Source organism: Macrobrachium rosenbergii, chromosome 17 (assembly GCF_040412425.1).
Source record: "Macrobrachium rosenbergii isolate ZJJX-2024 chromosome 17, ASM4041242v1, whole genome shotgun sequence".
Taxonomy (NCBI): domain Eukaryota; kingdom Metazoa; phylum Arthropoda; class Malacostraca; order Decapoda; family Palaemonidae; genus Macrobrachium; species Macrobrachium rosenbergii.
In genome coordinates, this window is record NC_089757.1 from 27523265 (window position 1) to 27546752 (window position 23488).

Consider the following 23488-nt stretch of genomic DNA (forward strand, 5'->3'; position numbering starts at 1 on the left):
TAGAGGATGAGAAACTGCAGATAAAACACAATAAGAAAATGTAGATAAAAGATGAGGAACTGTAAGTAGAACAGCATAAGAAAATGGAGAGGGGCATGTTACATAAAAATACAGTGAAAACAAGAGCCCGGATGGTACACAATACCTGAGGGTACAGAGTACAGAAAAAGAAAATAGGAGCGGTTTGGGACCATAACACAAAAACCTGAATACGAAAAAGGCTTCAGGATACGAGGGCCTGCGATAGAAAAGTTGAGGATATTAAAAAAAAAATTACTTCGTAGACGCTTTAAACACAGAAAAGTCATGTTGGAAAGTATAAAGCTACAGCTGAGAGCTATTGATATCAAATAAAATGGAATTTCATAATGGTAATAAAAAAAAATTGTGCGGTCAATTTCAAACAAGTAAAAAATGCGCCGAATTTTCTTCAGCGCAATCGCATTTTCTGTACAGCGTATAATCAAGGCCACCGAAAACAGATCTATCTTTCGGTGGTCTCGGTATTATGCTGTATGAGCCGCGGTCCATGAAACTTTAACCACGGCCCAGTGGTGGCCTATCCTATATCATTGCCAGAACCACGATTATGGCAAAATTTAACCTTAAATAAAATAAAAACTGCTGAGGCTAGGGGGCTGCAATTTGGTATGTTTGATAATTGGTGGGTGGAGAATCAACATACCAATTTTCAGCCCTCTAGCCTCGGTAGGTTTTAAGATCTAAGGGCGGACAGAATAAAGTGCGGACGGATAGACAAAGCCGGCACAACAGTTTTCTTTTACAGAAAACTTAAAATGTGATTGAAAGATACACAGAGAAAATAAGTCCACAATGTGTAAGTAATACGTGAGAAATACTTGAAATATTAAGGTATTAACCAACGCAAAACATCAAAAACAAAATAGAACATTGCAGCATCTGAAGAAACAGTTTCCTAAAAACTATTATTATGTAAAAACTCCACAATTTTCCACTGTGCTTTCCTCGTCATTTAATAAAAACTAAAAGAGAACGTAAACAAGTTACCAATCACAGATTCTGGTAACCTATTATGATGAAGCTTATTGAGAGAAAGTTATTTGGCAATCGAAAGCCAATGATTTTTTTTTTAATACACCGCGATTGGGTGAAACCCGTAGACTTACGTGGACAAAATTGGTATAATCACTTTCGTTGCCATAATACTTTTGTGAGCACTCCGATTAAATTAACAAATAAAAAACATTCTCTTGAAATCACATACACACACACACACACACACACACACGCACACAAATACAAACGAACGTACATACATATCGACACATACGATGATGATGTGATTATGAATCACGAAACGTAGGAAAAAATAAAGAAAGTGTGAATCTCCAGTGTATTCCTGCCCTTGACTACAATTATTTATGTGCACCGAATCTACCCTTACTTAGAGAGATATATATATATATATATATATATATATATATATATATATATATATATATATATATATATATATATATATTGTATGTGCAGTATAAATATATTAACTAAAAATATATCACAAATGTGTTCCTTAGAATATTTATTTGAGAAGCAGTAATTCTTTTGAAGCCAGTAAACTGACCTCAAAAGTCTTTCCAAAAATGTAATTGACTTCCAATTTCAATTTTCTTAGAGTAATGAAATCGAGTGTTCATAAAAATAATCACAAAATAACATTTCCTTTCGAATTACTGCCCGAAGAATCAGAGTTAATGAACTTTGCAATTTATGCTTTCCAAAAACATTTCTTTATCTTGAAGTATATTTAAATGGATTTGCATTTTTCATTCCATTATGATTTTATAAGAAATAATAAAAATACACGTAGGGTGGAAGAATAATGTTAATGCTTATGCGCACATATGTTAATTAACAGGGTCCTCAACAACAGCTCCTGTAGCTGGGTTGGATATCTCATGAGAGAGAGAGAGAGAGAGAGAGAGAGAGAGAGAGAGAGAGAGAGAGAATCTGACTTAGGTTTTGATAAGTGGTAGAAAGTGGGTTTTGTGGCGGAGGAATGGAATGATGACATAAATGCTAATTGGTGATAAAAAAAAAATCCTTCACTAGGTCATGAAAAATTGATGGAATTTCATCCTGTAATTAAAATAAAACATAAAAAAAGGCGAAAAAAAGGGGCGAACCCAAGACATATAGTTGATAATCATGTGAAGAATTATATTAGCAGGTATCCTCGTTAAGATTATTTCTTTTTTTATTGTCTTGCTATAGAACTGGATTAACCACTAAATGAACCAGACGTCGACCATGAAGTGTGGAGGCTGAATACCAATGAAAGAAAAAGCACAGGAGCTGTTGCATTAAAAAAGGTTATATAAATAAATGGATCTGAGTGTTTTGAGATGGTGCAGTCATGTTGTAAGAATGGAAGACGATAGGCTGATAGGAAAATAGGTAGTAGGGAAGCGTGCATAACAACGAAGTGTTGGCATGGAGGAGAGGAAGACCCATACAAAGAATTCTATGAAATCTACATATTAGATTTAACACAAGACAGAAAAGACTTAAAATATGTGCAAATCGATCAAACATTACCTGGGGAACTGAGAGACCCGAGTCCGGATCATCTCTACCAGTCAACAAGCAACATCACCCCCCATCCCATCCCAACTACCCCATAACCCCCACGATGATTAATAGACCCGCATCCGGTTCAGTCTTAAAATCTAATTACCTTTTCCATCACTGGAATTAATCGCATATCTTGTCGACACACAAACAAACAGAAATACGATACGATTAAAACGTAGCCGGCGTTGAACTTCGTTGGCTGATGCACAATAACTTCGCACAAAGCTCTGCACACTACGCAGCTCTTCATACTGCCACATTAACATTATCGTCTTTATAATAATTACCTTAAGGCACAGTTATAGTGTAGGGTCCATACGTGGGCCCTACACATCTTCATCCTACCGGCCAATAATCCTGCAACAACGCGCGGACGAAAGAAACACGCACCTTTTGTACATGTATCTTCTTTACTGTTATTGTCATATTCAACGTATTGTCATCATCATAATATGCATTGCACTGTCAGCTTCTCATCCGTATGTATATTCACTTCAGTCCTGTATCATGTACCGATTTATATGTGTATTTCCACCTGCCAACAAACACAAGTGATTGTGTTCAATCTCTGTTTTTACCTGCCAGATGTCAGGCGCTACATTTCCGCTCGCAAGATACCTTGACCTGTATGTTTGTTGTCTGAATAAATCAGTAAGCAATATCACATCCGTAACACTGCTAAGCCTCCTCTAGTGCAATGAATGATTTAACAAATGCCGTAATGATTTTTCGTTTTCAATGGCAATAGTTTTATGTAATTAAATCAAACGGTTTATAATTATAATCAATTCGAACATCAACGAAGTTAGGTGGAAATCTGACTGTTACATTTAGCGAAACCAGGCCACTGGCCCTGCAATCAATCGATACCAGAATTTTACATCAATAGCAAAGTCTAATAATCACATCATTATTAACTACATTATCAATAGACATTAAAACTCAACACTGATAACAATAAGTGAGTTAAATGTGCCAATATGCGACACCATAACCTAAATTTATACTTTGACATTCTAACGTCCATTGACGATTTGCAAAAATTATATCGATATTCGAAATCATCATCAGAAATTATTCATTCATACTAGAATTCAAGTTACTAAAATTTAACATCGATACCAAAATATATCTTCACAAAATTCTAAATAAATTCTGTACCAGAATTCCGAAGAAAAAAATTTGCATTAATGGTCAAATTTGCCAGGCTAACTAGTATGAACTCGAGAATGTCCAACGTAAGGCTATGAAAATAAATATATCGACATGCAAAAAAAAAAAAAATAAAAAAAAAATAACAAGATAAAAAGATTCCCAAAGTTCAATAAAAACCTGTCTGTAGGTTACAGGAATGGCTTGCATCACAACAAGAAAAAGTCAAATGACGTACTTTATGAAGAATGGAATGTAACGGAATGGAATATAGAATTTTGGCCAAAGACCAAGCACTGGGACCTATGAGGTCATTCAGCGCTGAAAGGAAAATTGAGAATAGAAAGGTTTTAGAGGTGTAACAGGAGGAAAACCTCGCACTTGCACAATGAAATGATTGTTAGGAGAGGATGGAAAGTAAGATGGAAGAAAGAGAATATGAACGGAGGTACATTAAAAGGAATGAAAGGGGATGCAGCTAGGGCCGAGGGCACGCTGCAAAGAACCTTAAGTAATGCCTACAGTGCACTGCATGAGGCGCATTGACGGCACTACCCCCTTACGGGGCCTTTCCGAAGAGGGAGGATAAAGCCCTTTCACCTAAGGTGCGTTATCTATTGCTTGTTTTATCCATATTATTTTAGAGATTGTTCTTGCAATTTTCTCATGAGATATTGATTTTATATCTTGTATTCGTGGTATGCGTTTGGCCACATAAAACCACATATGTTGTGTATGGAAGCTGAGATACAAAAGTCAACTATTGTATTCAATTCAACTTTTTTCATTCAATCCCAGAATGTGGAATTCTTTACCTGTGTATTTCGTGGATAATATAATATGTATTTTTCATTATTCTTTCTTACAGCGAAGGCAAATTCAGACATGTTAAAAAAAATACATTAATTGAATTAATAAGAGCAAGAAGTCAAGTGTCAATCATGCCAAAATGCCTGCATCATTTACATAAAAAAAAAATAAATGAAGGACAGACTAAGGTTGACAGAATGAAAACCCATTATGAAATGCGTGGCGAAAGATGACTGTTAATTAAATACATGAAGGTCTAGCTTTAAAATGCGAATACTCTGACGTCACGAAACAGGTACATAGTGTCACTGGGTCGAACGAAAAATTTAGGCACCGTTCTTTAGCGAATCTTTTAAGCAATAACATGACTTCGAATAGTGCGGTCATAAATCATCATATATCCTTTCATTTCTTTTGACATTAAACGAAAGCAAAAAAAAAAAAAAACTAGGGGGCAATTTACCCGCAAATAACTATATTCCCTTGCAAAATGAACTTACCCAACGTTGCTTTCAAACTAGGTTAACGATATCAGGGCCAATGGGAATCATTCATTCCATTTGTAATGCCAATTCTAACTGCCGTTTTTTGGTGTGGGGGATTAGATTTGTTTGTGTTTGTTACAGACAGAGAGAGAGAGAGAGAGAGAGAGAGAGAGAGAGAGAGAGAGAGGGAATGGTAATCCAGAACTGATCTGATATTAGTGAGATGAAGGAAAAAGATGAGCCATATTTTGCAGTTCTTCATAAATTTTCGAAATGAAATTAAAACATGGTTGTAGAGGGAATGAAAAATACATGGACATCAGTCTCAATAATAAAAAACAAAAAAAAACAAAAAAAAAAAGAGGGGAACCGAAATGGGAATAGGGAAGAATTTTTATTTCTGACAAGGGAAAGCGTTTCCCAAGTAAAGGAATTTTTCATAGGTTTATTTAAAATAATTCAATATATCCTAACCTACTGCTGTTTCTTTGCCAGTGGATATATCGCAAGTTAGGTCGACTGGAATACGGAGCTGTTTTCTTCATATAATCAGCAAATTTACCGTTTCTATTATTCACTAATAACTCCTAACATCTAAGCCATTTATTTCATGGACATTTGCAACTCAAAATATTTGACTTCCTGCTTCAAAAAATTATCTTTACTAAGAAACTAGCCTTTTCAAATGACAAAAACAGGAAAACTTTTCTTAAGAGAAAGAGAGAGAGAGAGAGAGAGAGAGAGAGAGAGAGAGAGAGAGTTGGATCTATCGTAAGCTGTGAGTAATATTTTGTAAATTGTACTTTAGTGAAAATATACAAAAACAAGAAGAAATTAGAAACATTCACTTAATGGACCTTTTTCTCTTATTATTATTATTATTATTATTATTATTATTATTATTATTATTATTATTATTATTATTATTATTATTACTATTATTATAAACATGGATTCTTATGAAACAAGGCAGCAGTGCATGAACATGCATTGCTTGATTAGAGAGAGAGAGAGAGAGAGAGAGAGAGAGAGAGATAGAGAGAGAGAGAGAGAGAGAGAGAGTGGCGATGCAACTTTAAGCCTCAACAGTGTTCCTCACTTCAGTTTCGCCTCACTTTAAAAAGGTGGTATTTTGACTCGCTGTTAAACTTTTTAGCTCACCTGAGCTGAAAGCGAGTAAGCTTTTCTGACCGAAGTTAGTCCGTCTTTCGTCTGTATTCCAGTGCGAAAGTTTGTTTGGCGTTAAACTTTTCACACTTTCGACTTCTTCTTCAGAACCAATGGATCCTTCGATAAAGGGGATTAAAGTATGTTCGAATTGTGGATGGCACCCATTGCAAAGGGAGATTATTCTGAATTACTGAAAACGTGGGGGTTTCATATGAAGATATTCCATAGAATGGAATATACAATTCTGGCCAAAGGCCAAGCGATGGGACCTATGAGGTCATTCAGCGTTGAAACGGAAATTGCGAGTAGAAAGGTTTTAAAGGTGTAACAGGAGAACCTCGCAGCTGCACTATGAAACAACTGTTAGGAGAGGATGGAGGGTAGCCTGGAAGAAAAATAATATGAATGGAGGTACAGTAAAAGGAATGAAAGGGGTTGCAGCTAGGGGACGAAAGTACTCTGCAAAGAACCTTAAGTAATTCCTACAGTGCACCACATGGGGTGCACTGACGGCACTAACCCCCCGATATTCTATGGAACTACTCGCCTAGAAATGGCAAACCCAACGTTTCGGATTCCTGAGGAAATGTATTTTCAAAGTTTGTTCAAATCATGACCCAGGTATTAGGATGGGGCCAACATAGTGGTCCTAAGTCTTTTATAGGAATGTATAGGAAATATCCCTGAAAATCTTACCCTTAAGAACAGAAAGGCTACGCCTCATGAAGTACATTTTCAAGTTTGTTCAAACATTGACCCCAGGCCCTGGGGTAGGGCCACGATAGGGGCCCAAAATTTAACGTACGAAAACTTACGACAAACCTTAGCCATAAACTTGGAAATACAGCTGGTGGGACAGCTGGTGGCCCAGGTGAGTACCGGCGTGTTTGGGGCTCTTATTTTATATCTCATTATCAACCGTTTGCTTTTTTTATCTTATGTGTAGAGACACATACCAAATGGTGCAAGAAGCTCTGGAGAGCAATGTCCACAAAAACCTAAATTTAAGCAGCGAACAGTGTCATATATTTACGGTTGAGAATCTCAGCTATGACTAGGTCCCACGCGTGTGTATGGATTTACCTATACACACTCCTTTTAGAATTTCTAATTAAATAAAAAAAATGTTTCAGCCCAGTTCTAATTCTGAAAAAGTAATCACGTCGTTTGTGAATTATTTCAAAGAACAAACATTTCTTGTTACCATTCCATAAACATTTGAGCATCGGTAAAATCTTTCTTATATTGGCAAGAAGACAAACAAGTTAAAAATGCATCGAAGTTTCTTCGGCGCAATCGAGTTTTCTGTACAGCCGCTAAGCGTATAATCAAGGCCACCGAAAGCAGATCTATCTTTCGGTGGTCTCGGTATAATGCTGTATGAGCCGCGGCCCACGAAACTCAGCCACTGCCCGGTGGTAGCCTGTCCTATATCGTTGCCAGAAGCACGATTATGGCTAACTTTAACCTTAAATAAAATAAAAAACTACTCAGGCTAGAGGGCCGCAATTTGGTATGTTTGATGATTGGAGGATGGATGATCAACGTACCAATTTGGAGCCCTCTCTAGCCTCAGTAGTTTTTGAGATCTGATAAAGTGCGGAAATACTTGGCAAAGGATCATTTCTGAGTTCCAGAGAAGTCAAATGAAAAAAACAAAGCAAAAACACTGATTGCAAAATTTTATAGACATATGAATGTTAAAACCCATTCTCTGAAGCTTATTCATTTATTAATCGAAACAAAATACATATTTAAAATCTCGCAACCGATCGTCACCAGATATAAAAGCAACATGTAAAGATAATTCAGATTCAAAATATTCAGAATATAAAAAAAAAAAAAAAAAAAATTGCGTTAGATCATGCGACGCCCTTTGTACCACCGTCTGCAAAGGAATGGAGAGGTGAGGGAGTGGAAATGATTATTAAATGGAAATAAAGTGTAAATGGAAATTCTTTCCTAAATCCTTTCATCAAAGAAAATTGCATTTTTACTTTCACCGTATTGTAGCGGAATTTCCTTTATCCCATCCCACCATTTAATATGAAATATTCCCTCGGACAGAAAAATTTCCATGTTATTTCCCGTGAAATAATTCTGCCTTTTTTTTCCTTTATTCCTTATTAACCAGTAAAACCTAGATTTACGATTTAGTGCCTTGTAACGATCCTGGTTGAAACGAGACCATCTGAATATTAAGGGCAGAATGATATTCCTGGCGACCTACTTCCTATCACTCAAATACCGACTGGTTCCCAGTACTTCAGTAGTGATTCCTAGACTGCTTACCATCCCCGAAGGTGAAGAGTATGTTCGCAACAGTTTCCTTCGGCCACATCCCAGGGCATCTTGCTATACCAATATGGTCACTGTAGTTTCCCTTCGCCACGTCCCTATGGCTGATGGGCACACTCATATGAATAATGTGATTCCCCTTCGTCATACTCCCAAGGTATACTACTGTATACACCCGTAAAATAATTTCAGTTGACCTTTGCCGCGTCCCTATGATGGACCGACAGAACAATATGGTCACCACTTTTTCTCTTAGCCCCGTCTTTTCGAAGGCTCGTTACCCATATGGGTTTGGTTCTTTAATCATATAATTTGGGGATTACATTTATGGAATGAATCTAAAAGGTCATCAACCTGTAAAGAAACTTACACAGAACAGAATGCTTGTTTGTGGAGTAAAGCAAAAAATATCCAAGTGATGTAGAGCAAAACGCAAATTAACATCTAATAAAAGATAAGTCGCTCAAACACATAAACTGGATGTACATAAACAGATCATTGACAATTAAGTCAGGGCAACTAAACAAAACTGCAATACATTTATAATTAGCATTTCAGCGTCTCTTGCATTCACAAGTCTCAAAATCCTTAACTTTGCTAGAAAGACTGCTCAGTAATCTAACTGTAATAACAAATAATTTGTTCTTGACCCTTGAGGCAATAGCGGAAGGACATTACTGAATGAAGACGAGCAGGATATCTTCCGATGACAGTTTATATTGTAACTACCATTGTTTAGAATAAATGGAAAGATCCCACGATGTTGTTGACATCCAGGGGGGAAAAAAAAGTGTACGTCATGCACCTCTTTCCCACGCTAAATTGTTCTCATATCCCGTTATATTTTTGCAAACACTTATTGCATTTTTTATGCACGTTTGTCAATATTTACTGACTTTCACATGCATATATCTATCATGTGAACACTCAAATCAAGTAAAGCACTTAACATTAAATGAAGGAAGACGTAAGGTTTGAAGCCTTTTCGAGACATCCTGGAAGAAATAAATGGTGGTTGAAATAGAATAACTGATTTTATTTACCTGCACGTTTCATTAATCTTACTTATCTTTATTTACAAAATTATAATTTCAATCTGAAGGACACTATATCTATCAGTGGGTAATGACGCCTTCACTTCTTCCATTAACTCGTCATTTCTTTTCCAGCCCAATGCTGATCCTAAGCTGGCACGGATTCGCCAACTACAAGGACGGGTCCAAGGTTCTGGTCTGCATCACCGACATGACAACTTTCTGGGCGTGTCTGTACATAAATCTGGTCACAGCCATTTTCTTCTTCGTTCCTCTGGTTCTCCTCGTCCTCCTGTACCTCATCATAGGCAGAAGCCTCATGCAGGATTCCACTTCAGCTGCCCTTCAGAACCACAAGATTGATCTTCCAAATATGAAAGCTAGGAAACAAGTAAGATGGTCACGTGTTGAAACTCTGTGCTTGCTTTGTACTCAGTAAAGAATTAGTGTAATACAGATACTGAAAACAAGTCCAGTATCAAATTTTGTAACTTAAGTCCACACACTTTCAAAATAATCATAATAAATTTTTTATGTTTTTTTTTAAATGTTAAGTTTCATTACAAAATTATTTTTTCTATAGAAAAATATCCTGAACATAATCGAATCAGTGATTAAGAGAAATCATGACTGTCACATCATTGAAAGTTCTCTGAATCAATTAGTTCTGGGAGGCCAACTATAAAAAACACAAAATTATAGCAGCATTATTCTAGACTACTTTTCTTCAACAAAAAGTTGTATACATACAAGCAGATCAAAAAAATTAAAATATCATTAGCATACTAATTTCATAAAGGTCACAAACTTGAAAAAAACAAGATGAAATTCAGTTACAAGGAAACTTTAAGTTTTATAGAACTAGGGCTCATTATCTATACTGAGGTCGTATATGTCAACAGGTGGTTGTGATGTTGGCAACAGTCACTATCTTCTTCTTCATAAGCCTCTTCCCTTTTCGAGTGTTTACCCTTTGGATAGTGTGGAATCCTAAAGAAGTTATTGAAGCTGCGGGAGTCTTCAAGTATTATTGGTAAGTTCCCCAAAATCTGAATTTGTTGGTGCAATGTGTGGTTTCTTTCGGATCATCTGTACCGATTAAATTGCTCTTGCAAATATGAGCAATTAAAACATCTAGTTTGTTAATAATATAAACCACTGGCTTAAATTTGCAATACTTGAGATGTATATTTTGAATTTTGTATGGGTTATTGGAAGTTATGAAGCCTTGATGTGGCAAAAGGCTAATTTTCAGAGACTGTACTCATCTTGTTCCCAAACCAAGCGGACAGCATTTGCAATATAATTGAAATAGAGATCTTATGCCTTCCCGTGTCCTTTTACAGCATGCTGTACAGTGCCAGGGCAATGCTCTTCGCCAATTCTGCAGTCAATCCTATCCTCTACAACCTGACGTCAACCAAATTTAGGGAAGCCTTCGTCAAACTGCTGTGTAATGATCGACGAAGGCAGCTTAGCAGACAGTCCACTTTTAACACGACGGGTAAGACGATGAGCTTATTGAAAGTGTCATGAATGATCTAGCCTGTTTTATACATAATACTCCAGGCACTGCTCTTAACAGCTGCAGATGTCCCCACACTCATCCTATGAGGATACTGAGGATGCGTTGACCAACCGGTCTCATCATTTCACACCACTCATTTCGAGAATATAGATTACTCTATCTTTCTCTGTATAAGCAGAGATTTGCTTTTAATTTCTGGTGGTTCCATCAGGATTGGCTTTTGCACGGATATTGACTAAGCGCCACCAAATTTATTCAAAATTGTTATATTTACATCAATAGCTGTTTAAAATTATTCTATGCTTAGTTCTTTTGGCTGTTTCTCAATCAATCATGAACCACTTTATTTCTAGTTTAGGGGTTCAAATACCTTTGAGAGACACAGCATTTTTCTTATGAACTGACAAAATAACAACTCATTTCCAGACAATGTACTAAACACCTGACTGTAAAACTAACACACAAATCTAGATATAGGTAAGACAATTAAGATGTGTTTGATATTTTCAAATCAACTTTATCCAACATATTAAGTTTGAAGTGATTAGAGGTTAAATACGAAACATAGTTACTGCACCTCTTGAAAAACTACGGCTAATGCATCCCTCTGTTTCCAGGTACATCAATGTCTAATGGTCGCAGCGCGTCCTCACGTCCGTTGATGCTAATTCAGCTAAAAGCAGACCCTCGGCCACTGTAAAGTTGACCTCCCTCTAGTAGACCATCCCCTGCCTAGACCCAGCATGGCCCGTTATGGGCGCCAGAGTAGCTTTGCGGGAACGTATAATTATTCCAGTATCTCTGGAAACTCTCCATACCATTCCAGCAGGCACAACAGCCGTGTAAAGGAGGGTAGTGTTGAGAGACATATGGAAACGAGGAGGTGTCGAAGTGAGGAGAAAGGATGTTCTGTAGAGGGCAAGAGGCTCTTAGATAACGAGAGGCAGGTATTCACCCGCATCCAGGAGGAGAAACCAACAAGAGGCTGTTTGAAGTACAACAGCCAACTGAAGGAACAGGAAAAGATAGTTGCCGAGATGGAAAAACTACTTTCAGACGTTCCTCACGAAACAGATGACCACGACACTCCTCCAGAGAGTCCTTCAAGGTCACCGAGAAGTTCTACCAAAGAGGTTATACCTGAAGAGGCCAAATCATCAGGAGAAGCCAACACTGAAGATCAACCTGACACCATAGAAAAGGAAGACTCGGAAGTCCAAGAAGAGGAAGAAAACGGCAATGCTGAAACAATCGTTGTTAATGAAAATGGAAATTCTGAAATTCTAGTTGTCAGAGAAAACGTAAAGACGGTGCTGTTTTGTGAGAGCCTGAGTACAAAAATCAGCCTGGTGTGATAACATCAAAAGTATTTTAAAAGGGTATATATCAATGGAGGCTAGGTATGGTTTAATGCGAGTATCTCTGTCAGTCTGATAACTTTCGGACATGTGTTGACGAAAATGATGCGTTTGCAGATCTTAAATGTCTAGTAACAGGTAAAAGTACCACCATAGGAAAAAAAGAAGAATGAAGCGTTATTCTTGAATACATCTCCTGTTCTTTGACAAACTTTTATCTGTAGTATATTCCGATTATTCCTCAATATTTCCATTAAACTATGCTGTAATCAAATACTCCAGAGTCTAGTCTACCAGGGTAATCATTTTGGGTGAACCCGCCTCTGTCTCACAAGACAGATGGGTCATTGAAAAAACTAAGGGCATTTACGCACAGGGAATATCCATAAAGAAAAAAAGGGAAATCACAGACATGTACCTGCGATAATAAAAGAATAAAAATCTATAAAATTCAAACATTTTATCTCCGGTTGAATTTGTCTCTTCCTAAATTAAACTCTGTAATAATTCTATACACCAACTCATCACACACACACATATAACATATTAATATATATATATATATATATATATATATATATATATATATATATATATATATATATATATATATATATATATATATATATATATATAGTGTGTGTGTGTATGTGTGTGTGAGAAATAATAGATTTCTCGACACAGAGGCTAAATAGTTAATTGCATGCTGGATGAAAAACGACCACTTTAATTAAGGTTGGACTAATGGCAAACTGTAATTGCACTCGGCCTTTCAATCCGAAATTTTAACATGAGAAAGACATAAATAAATTGACCGTTGTAATAAATGAACGCGAATAATGGCGACGGACCATAATTACTCAAAAGGCTAACGACGAACATTACCCAATCATTATATATTATATATACATCTTAAGGACGCTGCTAAATATTCCAACCTGTTTCGATGTCTTACGATGTGTCATTATTGCATATACCTCCTATAACATGTTGGCTGTTTCCTGATCAAAATTAACTGTTTAAATGGTGATTCATGTTACGAATGAATACATATATTTATTGTTATATCAAGAAAAAAAAATTTGTTGATGTTGTGATAAATCAATTGGATGTACAATTATATACAGATTATCTATATGTCAATAAATATTTCCATATTGTTAAGGATGTTTGAGTATGCACAAGAGCTTATCGCTGATTATAATATGACCAGAAATTTTCAGAGTTCCAGTGTACATTTGCGGGTCAAAAATGATAGCAAAATTTCAACCATTCTGCATCTTCACCCTATTTATAATTCATCAAGTACATTTATACATTACTTCTTCAGGTTCAGCTAGTCCTAAAGGTAAACAGAGGTAGACAAAAAAAAAAAAAAACATGTAAGGTTAACAGTGCAACTTGGTACCGTGGAATAATTGAATACAAATGCGTATAAAAAATATGAAACTAACTTTTAATATATACATACGGTATGACCACACCGTCGAAAACTACGGTGACACACTTTACTGCTTAATGAATAGCATAAATAGCAATAAACTATGTACATCACTCGAATGGCAATACACCGTAGTTTTGCAAGGGGAAAAAAGTTATATAGGTCGGGTAACTTCAACTCCTCATTATTTTGTTACCTCGCCTTTTTTTGAACAGGCAACAACAATTGCAGCTATTCAACTTTAAAATTATGCCACTAATGAGTTCCTAGCATGCAAACCAATTTTACACTGCCCGAGGAAAGAAAAAAGCGCTAAGCTCAAATGGCAGTCATGATGGATGGGGGGCGCTGATATTGTTGTGATGCCTGAGAAGTATATAGATGGAATTAAGCCGTCCTTCAATCAGAGGGGTCACTGTATGTATGTATCTATGTACAGTATGTGTGTGTGTATATGTATATATATATATATATATATATATATATATATATATATATATATATATATATATATATATATATATATATATATATATATATATATATATTTAAATATGTATATATATATATATATGTGTGTGTGTGTGTATGCGTGTGTGTGTGTGTGTGTGAGGGACTAAATGCATTCTCAGCAAATCACACAGCAATGAAGTTTTGGTGGATATAAATGCATAAACTCCACAACTCCATACTAAATCCTGTAGGTGACGCACTCCCCAGTTACAAATATTGCAATCTGGTGAATTAATAAGAAAAATAAGCCATTCATAATTGTCCTTGATTATGACATTAAATTCACCAAGACTGGCTGAAGACGCAGTAATATTCCCATAAATCAAATAATTACAAAGACTTGGTGACATTCGAATACGTATCAAAACATTCAGATTCGATCAAAATTATTCTTTAAAGTAAACTAAAACCAAAAATGTGAAAAGCAATCGACATTCTTTAACCTACAAACAAAACAAGTGAAGAGAAACAAAGAAAGAGGTAACCCTCTCTTTCAATTTGCAAAAGGTAAAAAATAATAAAAAAAGGGAGATGAAAGTCTTGCAGAAGATCCAATTAAAGAGCAACATATCCCCCCCCTTCCCCTCCGCCCCCTCCCGCCCCGCAAACCTTAAGACAGGCACCACCTCCACAAGAAGAGAAAATAAGATACCTAAATCTCAAATGAGTGTGTTCCCAAGAACAACGTCTGATAAAGGACAGAATAAACCGCACATGGAAAGGCAATCCTAAAAACAGGAACGTGTTAAGTGTAACTTCTTGAGTGAAGCTTGGGATAACGAGGCAAAAATCCAAGAACAGAAAAATCACACGACCAAAGCACGTCTTTGGATTCGTTACCAGAAGAGTCTCGACAGGTGTTGCAAGCATGAACTCTTGTTGTCTGTGGATTAAAATTTGAAGCTGGCCACACAACTTGATAAAATGAAATACAGGTTGTCACATCTTGATAAAATGAAATAGAGGTTGTCACACCTTGATAAAATGAAATAGGGGTTGCCAAAGCTAGATAAAATGAAACAGAGGTTGTCACAGCTTGATAAAATGAAATATAGGTTGTCACAGCTTGATAAAATGAAATAGAGGTTGTCACAGCTTGATAAAATGAAATAGAGGTTATCACACCTTGATAAAATGCAATAGGGGTTGCCAAAGCTAGATAAAATGATTTAGAGGTTGTCACAGCTTGATAAAATGAAACAGAGGTTGTCACGGCTTGATAAAATGAAACAGAGGTTATCACAGCTTGATAAAATGAAATAGAGATTGTCACAACTTGATAAAATGAAATAGAGGTTGTCACAGCTTGATGAAATGAAATAGAGGTTATCACAGCCTGATGAAGTGAAATAGAGGTTGCCACAGCCTGATAAAATGAAATAGAGGTTGTCGCAGCTTGATAAAATGAAACAGAGGTTGTCACAGCCTTATAAAATGCAATAGAGGCCAGTGCAAGAAAAAAAGAAGATCGTGGAAAGAGATCTTGAAGAGAGTCAGACTGAGTGAGGATTAAATCACGCAACGCTGGACGTTGAGTTCAAGAATGAGGAAGGATTAGGATTAGACTTATGCCTGATGAAAGAACTGGAAATATAAATTTAAGACATAATGGCTAAAAAATAGGAATTTGGTAACCTCTGTTTGGACCCGAGTATGGGGTTAAGAAACTAATCTAAAACAAAAACAAACAGTGATAAAGCACTTCTAAAACACCTTTATGGTGGTGTGAGCAGCTACGCATGACAATGAAGCCAAGGCTCAAAGAACGAGTGATTGACACACTAAGGTGAAGGCTGAATATGACGAATCACTACGAGTAACGCAGGATGAAGACAAAAATTGTTGAAAAAAGATATCCTAGGGGTCATAACTGCCAATAAGACTGAGGAATTTCATATTAGAGACATGACACGAATGGATTATCATTGAAAATATCAGACTGATGTTTATGAATGTCAAAATGCAAACCAAAGATGACAACACAATGCCAAGTCCTCACTGCCTGTAATGCAAGACACGGATTCTAGTCGAAAATAAGAGGAAAAAGTATGAAAATGAATGGGTGAATATGGCTATAATACAAGGTCCTGTAGACATCAAAACGTGCCATCATTATTACAATTTTAAAAACTCTGAAGATACAAACAATAAAGAAACAGATGATGAAACTCTGGCACTGAATATTGTTGATATAAACTAAAAAAAAAACAAGGACAATGAAACTTGAATTATGAAGAGAAGTTTTGATGAAAAGGCCATCAAGACTTTGGTTGAAGGTATGAAACTAAAACAATGTATAAAATCTACGAGCTGGAACTACAAACCAAGAGGGTGAAAAATCACACACCAAAGAAAAAGATAAATAAATAATGTGAAGGACTGCTTCCATACTTGTCTTAAATTTTCGTCCTATTGCAGATGCTCTTTGCTTCCATTGTCATAAGATAAATTCATCTTCATTTGGGAAACGAGACTGTCATCACACAGAAGGGAGTGCATTAATAACCATACTTCATTATTTTCACTCTTTTCTTCCAGACACTAAATTAGCCCCTACAGGCCTCATTAGCATAAAAAAAAAGAGAGAAGAAGATTGAGACTACCCACATCAAGATTAAAAATGGTTGGTATTGTTATGTCTGTATTTATACAACGAACGATCCTGTTCCTAGAAATAGGACAAAGAAGATTTTATTAATGAAAAGAGGAGAATGACGAATGGATGCTGATAATGAATGTAACATTAAAAGCATTAACTTTGAAGTATTGCTCACCGAGCTAAATGCTTATGCACTACGGACTGAAATATATGACTAACACGAAGTGATAATGAGGGAATTATGATACTTGGGACGTTAAGGTTACTAAAATCCCAAGGCTTTATTATTAAAAGTATGCAAGTAATAATTACGATATACCTGCAGTGATAACAACTAAAGTGAAATATTGTGATAAAAATATCATACAAGTGAAATATTAATAAAAATATCATACGGGTAGAATTAAAGAAAAAAGTATTTTACTAAAGGACTGAATGCAAAGACTCAGAGTGTTGGATTATAATTAAGGATATTCAAAGTCAATATGAAAATATGAGAGGAAAATTTTAATCTGAGGAAACACATTACAAAAGAACAAATGACTTCTGCTTGTAAATATGATGAGGGAAAAACACTGGAAAAATAGATATAAATTAGGAGTGCGAATTTGAAATAGTTCAAGGTGAATGAGGCCTACCTAATGAAACCCTGAAATTTAAGAGATAAATGTCATACAACACAAAAATACATATTAAGAATGGAGACAGAGAGATGGAAATATGAAACTGATTACAAAAAAACAACTCGAATATTCTTTAGAATGTCTGTATCCTGATCTTAATATTGTAGACTCAGATTTCCAACAAAATATTTTGCGTCGGCCTTCTAAAAGAATTCCATTAGAACCCAAGTTGTTCTACAAAATTTAAATGTTGGAGAATTTCTTGCAATGTGATTCTGATCATGCAGAGTCCCTCAAAAATTTCGATGGTTTGAAGGTATACATAGACATTAACTCCTTCAGAGAAGGTAAGCAAGCTAATCACTATTGAAATACTGCAAACCCGAAGGTATTTGACTGATAGGAAGAAAGTCATCAGGAATATCAGTCTTTCCCTTAGAATCTGGATCATCTCGTTCCATTCTAGATAATAACAAAGAGCAGAATCACGAAATATAGGTTTTACAGGAAGACAAGGAATAAATGAAAAAGGCAAATTAGAGATAAGAACATGTCCAGTCCGTGAGAATGTTTCATCACATCAAACAGTCGAATGGGATTAAGGATATTCTGTTGCAATACGACGAATGTAAAATTGCAATTTTCTTTGATGAAGGGTTTAGAATTGAATTTCCTTTTCCCCAACTATTCCCATTAAATAATCAGTTTCACTCCCTCACCTCTCCATTCCTTTGCAGACACTGGAGTAAAGAGAGCGCTGAATAATTAACTTTTTTATATATATATATTTAGAATTTCCTGAATCTGAAATGTCTTTACGTGAAGGAGATTAATCAACGAAGGATTTTTTGTCCTCTCGCTAAAATGAGAATGAGTTTACAGGTGCATAAAAGTGAAAGGGATGGTCACAAGAAGTGCAAGTTTCCGGAAATAGTTCACAAAAGACCCAATTCACAGCTTCATAAATTTACAGGTCTATTCGGGCATTGATCTCAAGAGCTGTTTGAATGTGACCGCCACTTTTTAAGCCATAAAGAGGATACCTTGATTTTGTGCTCTACACTCGAGACATGGAAAGCAAGCGAATGATAATGAGATATAATAAAATAAGAGACCCGTGGGTCATAGTAGACACCTGAGACCTAGCTGCATTTGCAACAGAGTTATTAATATTGTTACCATATATTCTTATGTAAAAGTCTGGATGCCTATTGTGACCCCACACTGGGCCGTGTGGTCATGCTTTGAACGTATTTGAATTTAAGCTACGTATTCCCACGTAAGAATTAAACCCACGTTCTTTTTAAGAATTACTTGTCTACAAATGGCAAACCATACTTTTAAGAGTCCTGATGAAATGTATTTTCAAGTTTGGTCAAATCATGACCCAAGGTTAGGATGGGTCATGATCTGACCAAACTTGAAAATACATTTCATCAGGAATCTTAAAAGTATAGTTTGCCATTTGTAGACAAGTGATTCTTAAAAAAAATATTTTCAAATGAAACCGCCCTATTTTCACTAATTCTTAATTATCTTCCCTTCTATCAAAAGATCCATTGGTTCTGAAGGGGAAGCCTAAAGGGCGAAAGTTTACTCCAGACAAACTTTTACACTGACATGCAGACGACTGACTGATTAATCTCGATCAGAAAAGCTGATCACCTTTTCAGCTCAGGTGAGCTAAAAAGTTAAAGAACAAGTTAAAGTATCACTTTTCTAAAGTCAGGCGAAAGTAAAGTGAGACACTGTTGAAGCTTAAAGCCGCATCCTCTCTCTCTCTCTCTCTCTCTCTCTTAATCATGCAAAGCGTGTTTATTCAGTATTGCCTTTTTCATAAGAATGTATATTAAAGTTAATAATAAATTATAATAATAACAGGAGGAAAAGACCCATTAAATGAGATATGTTTCTAACATGCAAAGTTTTAAAGAACAATTAATAAAATACTACAGTTTGCTTTCCGATAGCTCCTGTTATCATCTTCAGAGTATCTGTGATATGATAAGGTAAAAAAAAGGGCAGAGTAATAGAAGTGGAACTTACAAACTTACTACCCAAAGGAAATAAAAAAAATATTACATTTAAACTTCAATTCCCCTGTTAAAGTTTATGAGTCCATAGACTTCCCTAAGTGTTGGAGTGTGCCAAAGTAAAGCATTATAAATAGTGGGAAGGACAGGCATGGAAATTATTTTCAATTTTATAACTAAGAAATGAGTATATACAGTAAGATTAACTAGCTCTTCCTTAGGAGAGTCGGTAGAGTTGTGGCCTTGCACTCGTTAGGCCCGAGTTCGACTCTCCGACCGGCTAATGAAGAGTTAGAGGAATTTGTTTCTGGTGATAGAAATTCATTTCTCGCTATAATGTGGTTCGGATTCCACAATAAGCTGTAGGTCCCGTTGCTAAGTAACCAGTTGGTTCTTAGCCACGTTAAATAAGTCTAATCCTTCGGGCCAGCCCTAGGAGAGCTGTTAATCAGCTCAGTGGTCTGGTAAAACTAAGGTATACTTACTTAGTAAGATTAAATTTGGTTAATTCTGAACTTTTGCTGATGAGCATATCTCTATATAAATCGTACGTACTTAAAATGGACAAAAACTTAGGTATACACTAAATGAATAAGCTTGTACATTTATATAGAAGCATATTTGTTCCGTTTTCCAGATGAATTCAACCTGGCATCCTCACTCTACGACTAAGGTATATCAGTCCCCTCCACTGGAGCCTAATACCTTCCAACCTTGCACTTTATTAAGCTTTTTATCTTCATCCGTTACATGTGTATTTAATTAAGACCGTTTTCTTGACAGCAATACACGACGAGGAAATTATCTTCGCTCTTACTCCCATTTCATTTAATCTCCGACCCGACGGCAAATATCTTTTAGACTTAACTTTACTTTATTTTTTTACCAGCAACCATTTTTAGTTTTCTGTAAAAGAAAGCTATTGTGCCGGCTTTGTCTGTCTGTCCGCCCTCAGATCTTAAAAACTACTGAGGCTAGAGGGCTGCAAATTGGTATGTTGATCATCCACCCTCCAGTCATCAAACATACCAAATTGCAGCCCTCTAGACTCAGTAGTTTTTATTTTATTAAGGTTAAAGTTAGCCATAATCGTGCTTCTGGCGACGATATAAGAAAGGCCGCCACCGGGCCATGGTTAAAGTTTCATGGGTAGCGGCTCATGCAGCATTATACTGAGACCACCGAAAGATAGAGCTATTTTCGGTGGCCTTGATTATACGTTGTAGCTGCTGTACAGAAAACTCAATGGCGCCGAAGAAACTTCGGCGCATTTTTTTACTTGTTCTCTGTTTCTTCTTGTTCACTCGGTTCTTTCTTTTCACGAGTAAGGTCATTCCAATTACAGAGGCGAGGTCATGGCCTTTTAGCAGGGTTCCTTTAGAATACATAGTACTTGGGAATAATAATAATAATAATAATAATAATAATAATAATAATAATCATAATAATGATAATAATAATATAATAATAATAATAATAAAAATAATAATAATAATAATAATAATAATAATAAGTACACAGGTTCCTTAAAAATAGAGAGTTCTTGTGAATAATAATAATAATAATAATAATAATAATAATAATAATAATAATAATAATAATAATAATAATAATAATAATAATACACAGTCCTGAATAATAATAGCGGAAAATTAATCCCTTTTCATTCTGATGCTCTGAAAGGAAAAAATAACTTCCGCCATGAATTATCATTTTTGTTCGGTAAACGCGAGTCAAGGATATTGCTGGCCGTGAAATTTAGCCTCACCTAATCTATTATCCTCAAAAGCCAGTTGAGAAATCATCACGCAATGGAATAGAAATCGCGTTCAGCTAACACTACAAAAATTTCAACCCGTGTCAAGATTTTCTGGTTGATAAATTTTTCAATCTGTGGGTCATCCTTCATATAATTTGTTCATGGGGAAATGTGGGCAAATCCACTCGACATCGCTTTAATTTATGCATAGATTGAGACTTATATCCTATTTCTTTTATTCAAACTTAGTCGGTAAGTTCTATAAGGCTTACGAATGTATATTTTTTTTTGTAACACGTCGATGAAAAGGTTTAGCATAATACATTACACAAACATAAAATAAACATCAATGACTGGCATATCTATTTGTGCAGTTTTCTTTTTAGCTGTCACTTGATGTGCAACCAGGGCCCTACACAAGGGGGGCGTGGGTAAATTTGGGTGTCTGACACCCCCTGTCCCCGCATTTGGAAAGGCATGAACAAAAAATTTAACTGGAAAAAAATTACGGCACTCATCAATGCAAGCAGAACAATGTTTCTATTTCAAGAAAACAATATACTGTTCATTCATTTCTCCTTAGCCTGTGACAATTGTGTGCTAGTCTATGTACCTTCACTGTAAAAGTTACGGTAAAAATAAAAATTGTCTTATTTTCAAACCGCCTAAAAATCCTGTACACGGTCCCGTGTGCAGCCATTAGCTAGTTTTTACTAATACACAGAAGGTTTTTGAAGGGTGGATGTGCATAAAAATAAACTAGGAATAGATCTGCATATCGCACAGTGACAACGAACGACCACTGGGGATGGGACATAAAATCATACCGATTACGAAACCTGACAATAAAATCAGAGCAACAATTTTGAGAACATTGAAGACAAATAAATAAGAATACAAGGAATTACTCTTCGTGTAAGCACCACTGAAATCCCGTGTGTTCTACTACCTGTAAAAGCAAGTAAAAAAATGCGCCGAAGTTTCTTCGGCGCAATCGAGTTTTCTCTACAGCCGCTACAGTGTATAATCAAGGCCACCGAAAATAGATCTGTCTTTTGGTGGTCTCGGCATAATGCTGCATGAGCCGCGGCCCATGAAACTTTACCCAAAGCCTGGTGGTGGCCTATCCTATATCGTTGCCAGAAGCTCGATTATGGCTAAATTTAGCCTTGAATAAAATAAAAACGACTGAGGCTAGATGGCTGCAATTTGGTATGCTTGCTGATTGGAGGGTGGATGATCAACATAACAATTTGCAGCCCTCTAGCCTCAGTAGTTTTAAGACCTTGGGGCGGACAGACAGACAAAGCCGGCACAATAGTTTTCTTTTACAGAAAACTAAATAGTACTGCGTTAAAAAAAAAATCAATGTATACACTCTTCCATCTATACAGAAAATATATGCATATTCAGCTTCGTGTGCACATTTTTGCTTTGGATGGGATGACCAAGTATATCTTGAAAAACAAATTTTAGAGTCATAAGTTTGGCACTAAAAACCATTTAGCTCCAAGCACTCGACAGTCTATAAATACCATGATTTTTTTTAAAGTAACTTTCGAACTCAATCCTTCCAAGCGAAAAGTTTCAAGTGGCCATGGTATTACATTGTATCATAATACCCAAAATATGTTATGTATCGTATAAGGAAAAAGACGGATAGAACAATTTTTCAAGAAAATTAGGCTGGGATATAAAACTGGAAACGCTGGTATCACCCCAAAACGAGGCATTTTTCACCCGCAATTAAACCCGCCCACAAAAAATTCCCAAATAAGCAAGGTTCAACGTTTCGCCGAGTTCTAATTGGCAGGAGATTTTCGCGGTAATGAGCTTTATACGCTGCTGATGGAAAAATAATCTCATTTCTCTCGCTGGAAAAAAAAAAGTAATGAAAACCAAATTACAAGGGAATTTCGCAGTCGGGTGATTAATGCTTTCAGCTCATGAAAACGGTTTTAATTTTCTGCTTTATCTCCTCATTACCAGTAGAAACAACAAGAGCTTCATGAATTCTGTAACGGGGCGAGAGTTCTAACCGTCTATCCGTTTTCTGTAAGTAAGGGTCG

The 23488-nt window shown here is 36.0% G+C and overlaps 1 protein-coding gene across 1 annotated transcript in view; it reads left to right on the forward strand.

Moving 5' to 3' along the window:
* LOC136847813 (uncharacterized) overlaps window positions 1-12592 on the forward strand; it is a 229114-nt gene extending 216522 nt beyond the window's left edge. Inside the window, 5 exon segments of the mRNA XM_067119740.1 lie at window positions 9701-9956; window positions 10468-10598; window positions 10912-11069; window positions 11711-11774; window positions 11776-12592. Coding sequence (XP_066975841.1) covers window positions 9701-9956; window positions 10468-10598; window positions 10912-11069; window positions 11711-11774; window positions 11776-12448 — 1282 coding nt within the window. The 3' untranslated portion in view covers window positions 12449-12592.
* Window positions 12593-23488: the final 10896 nt, after the last annotated feature.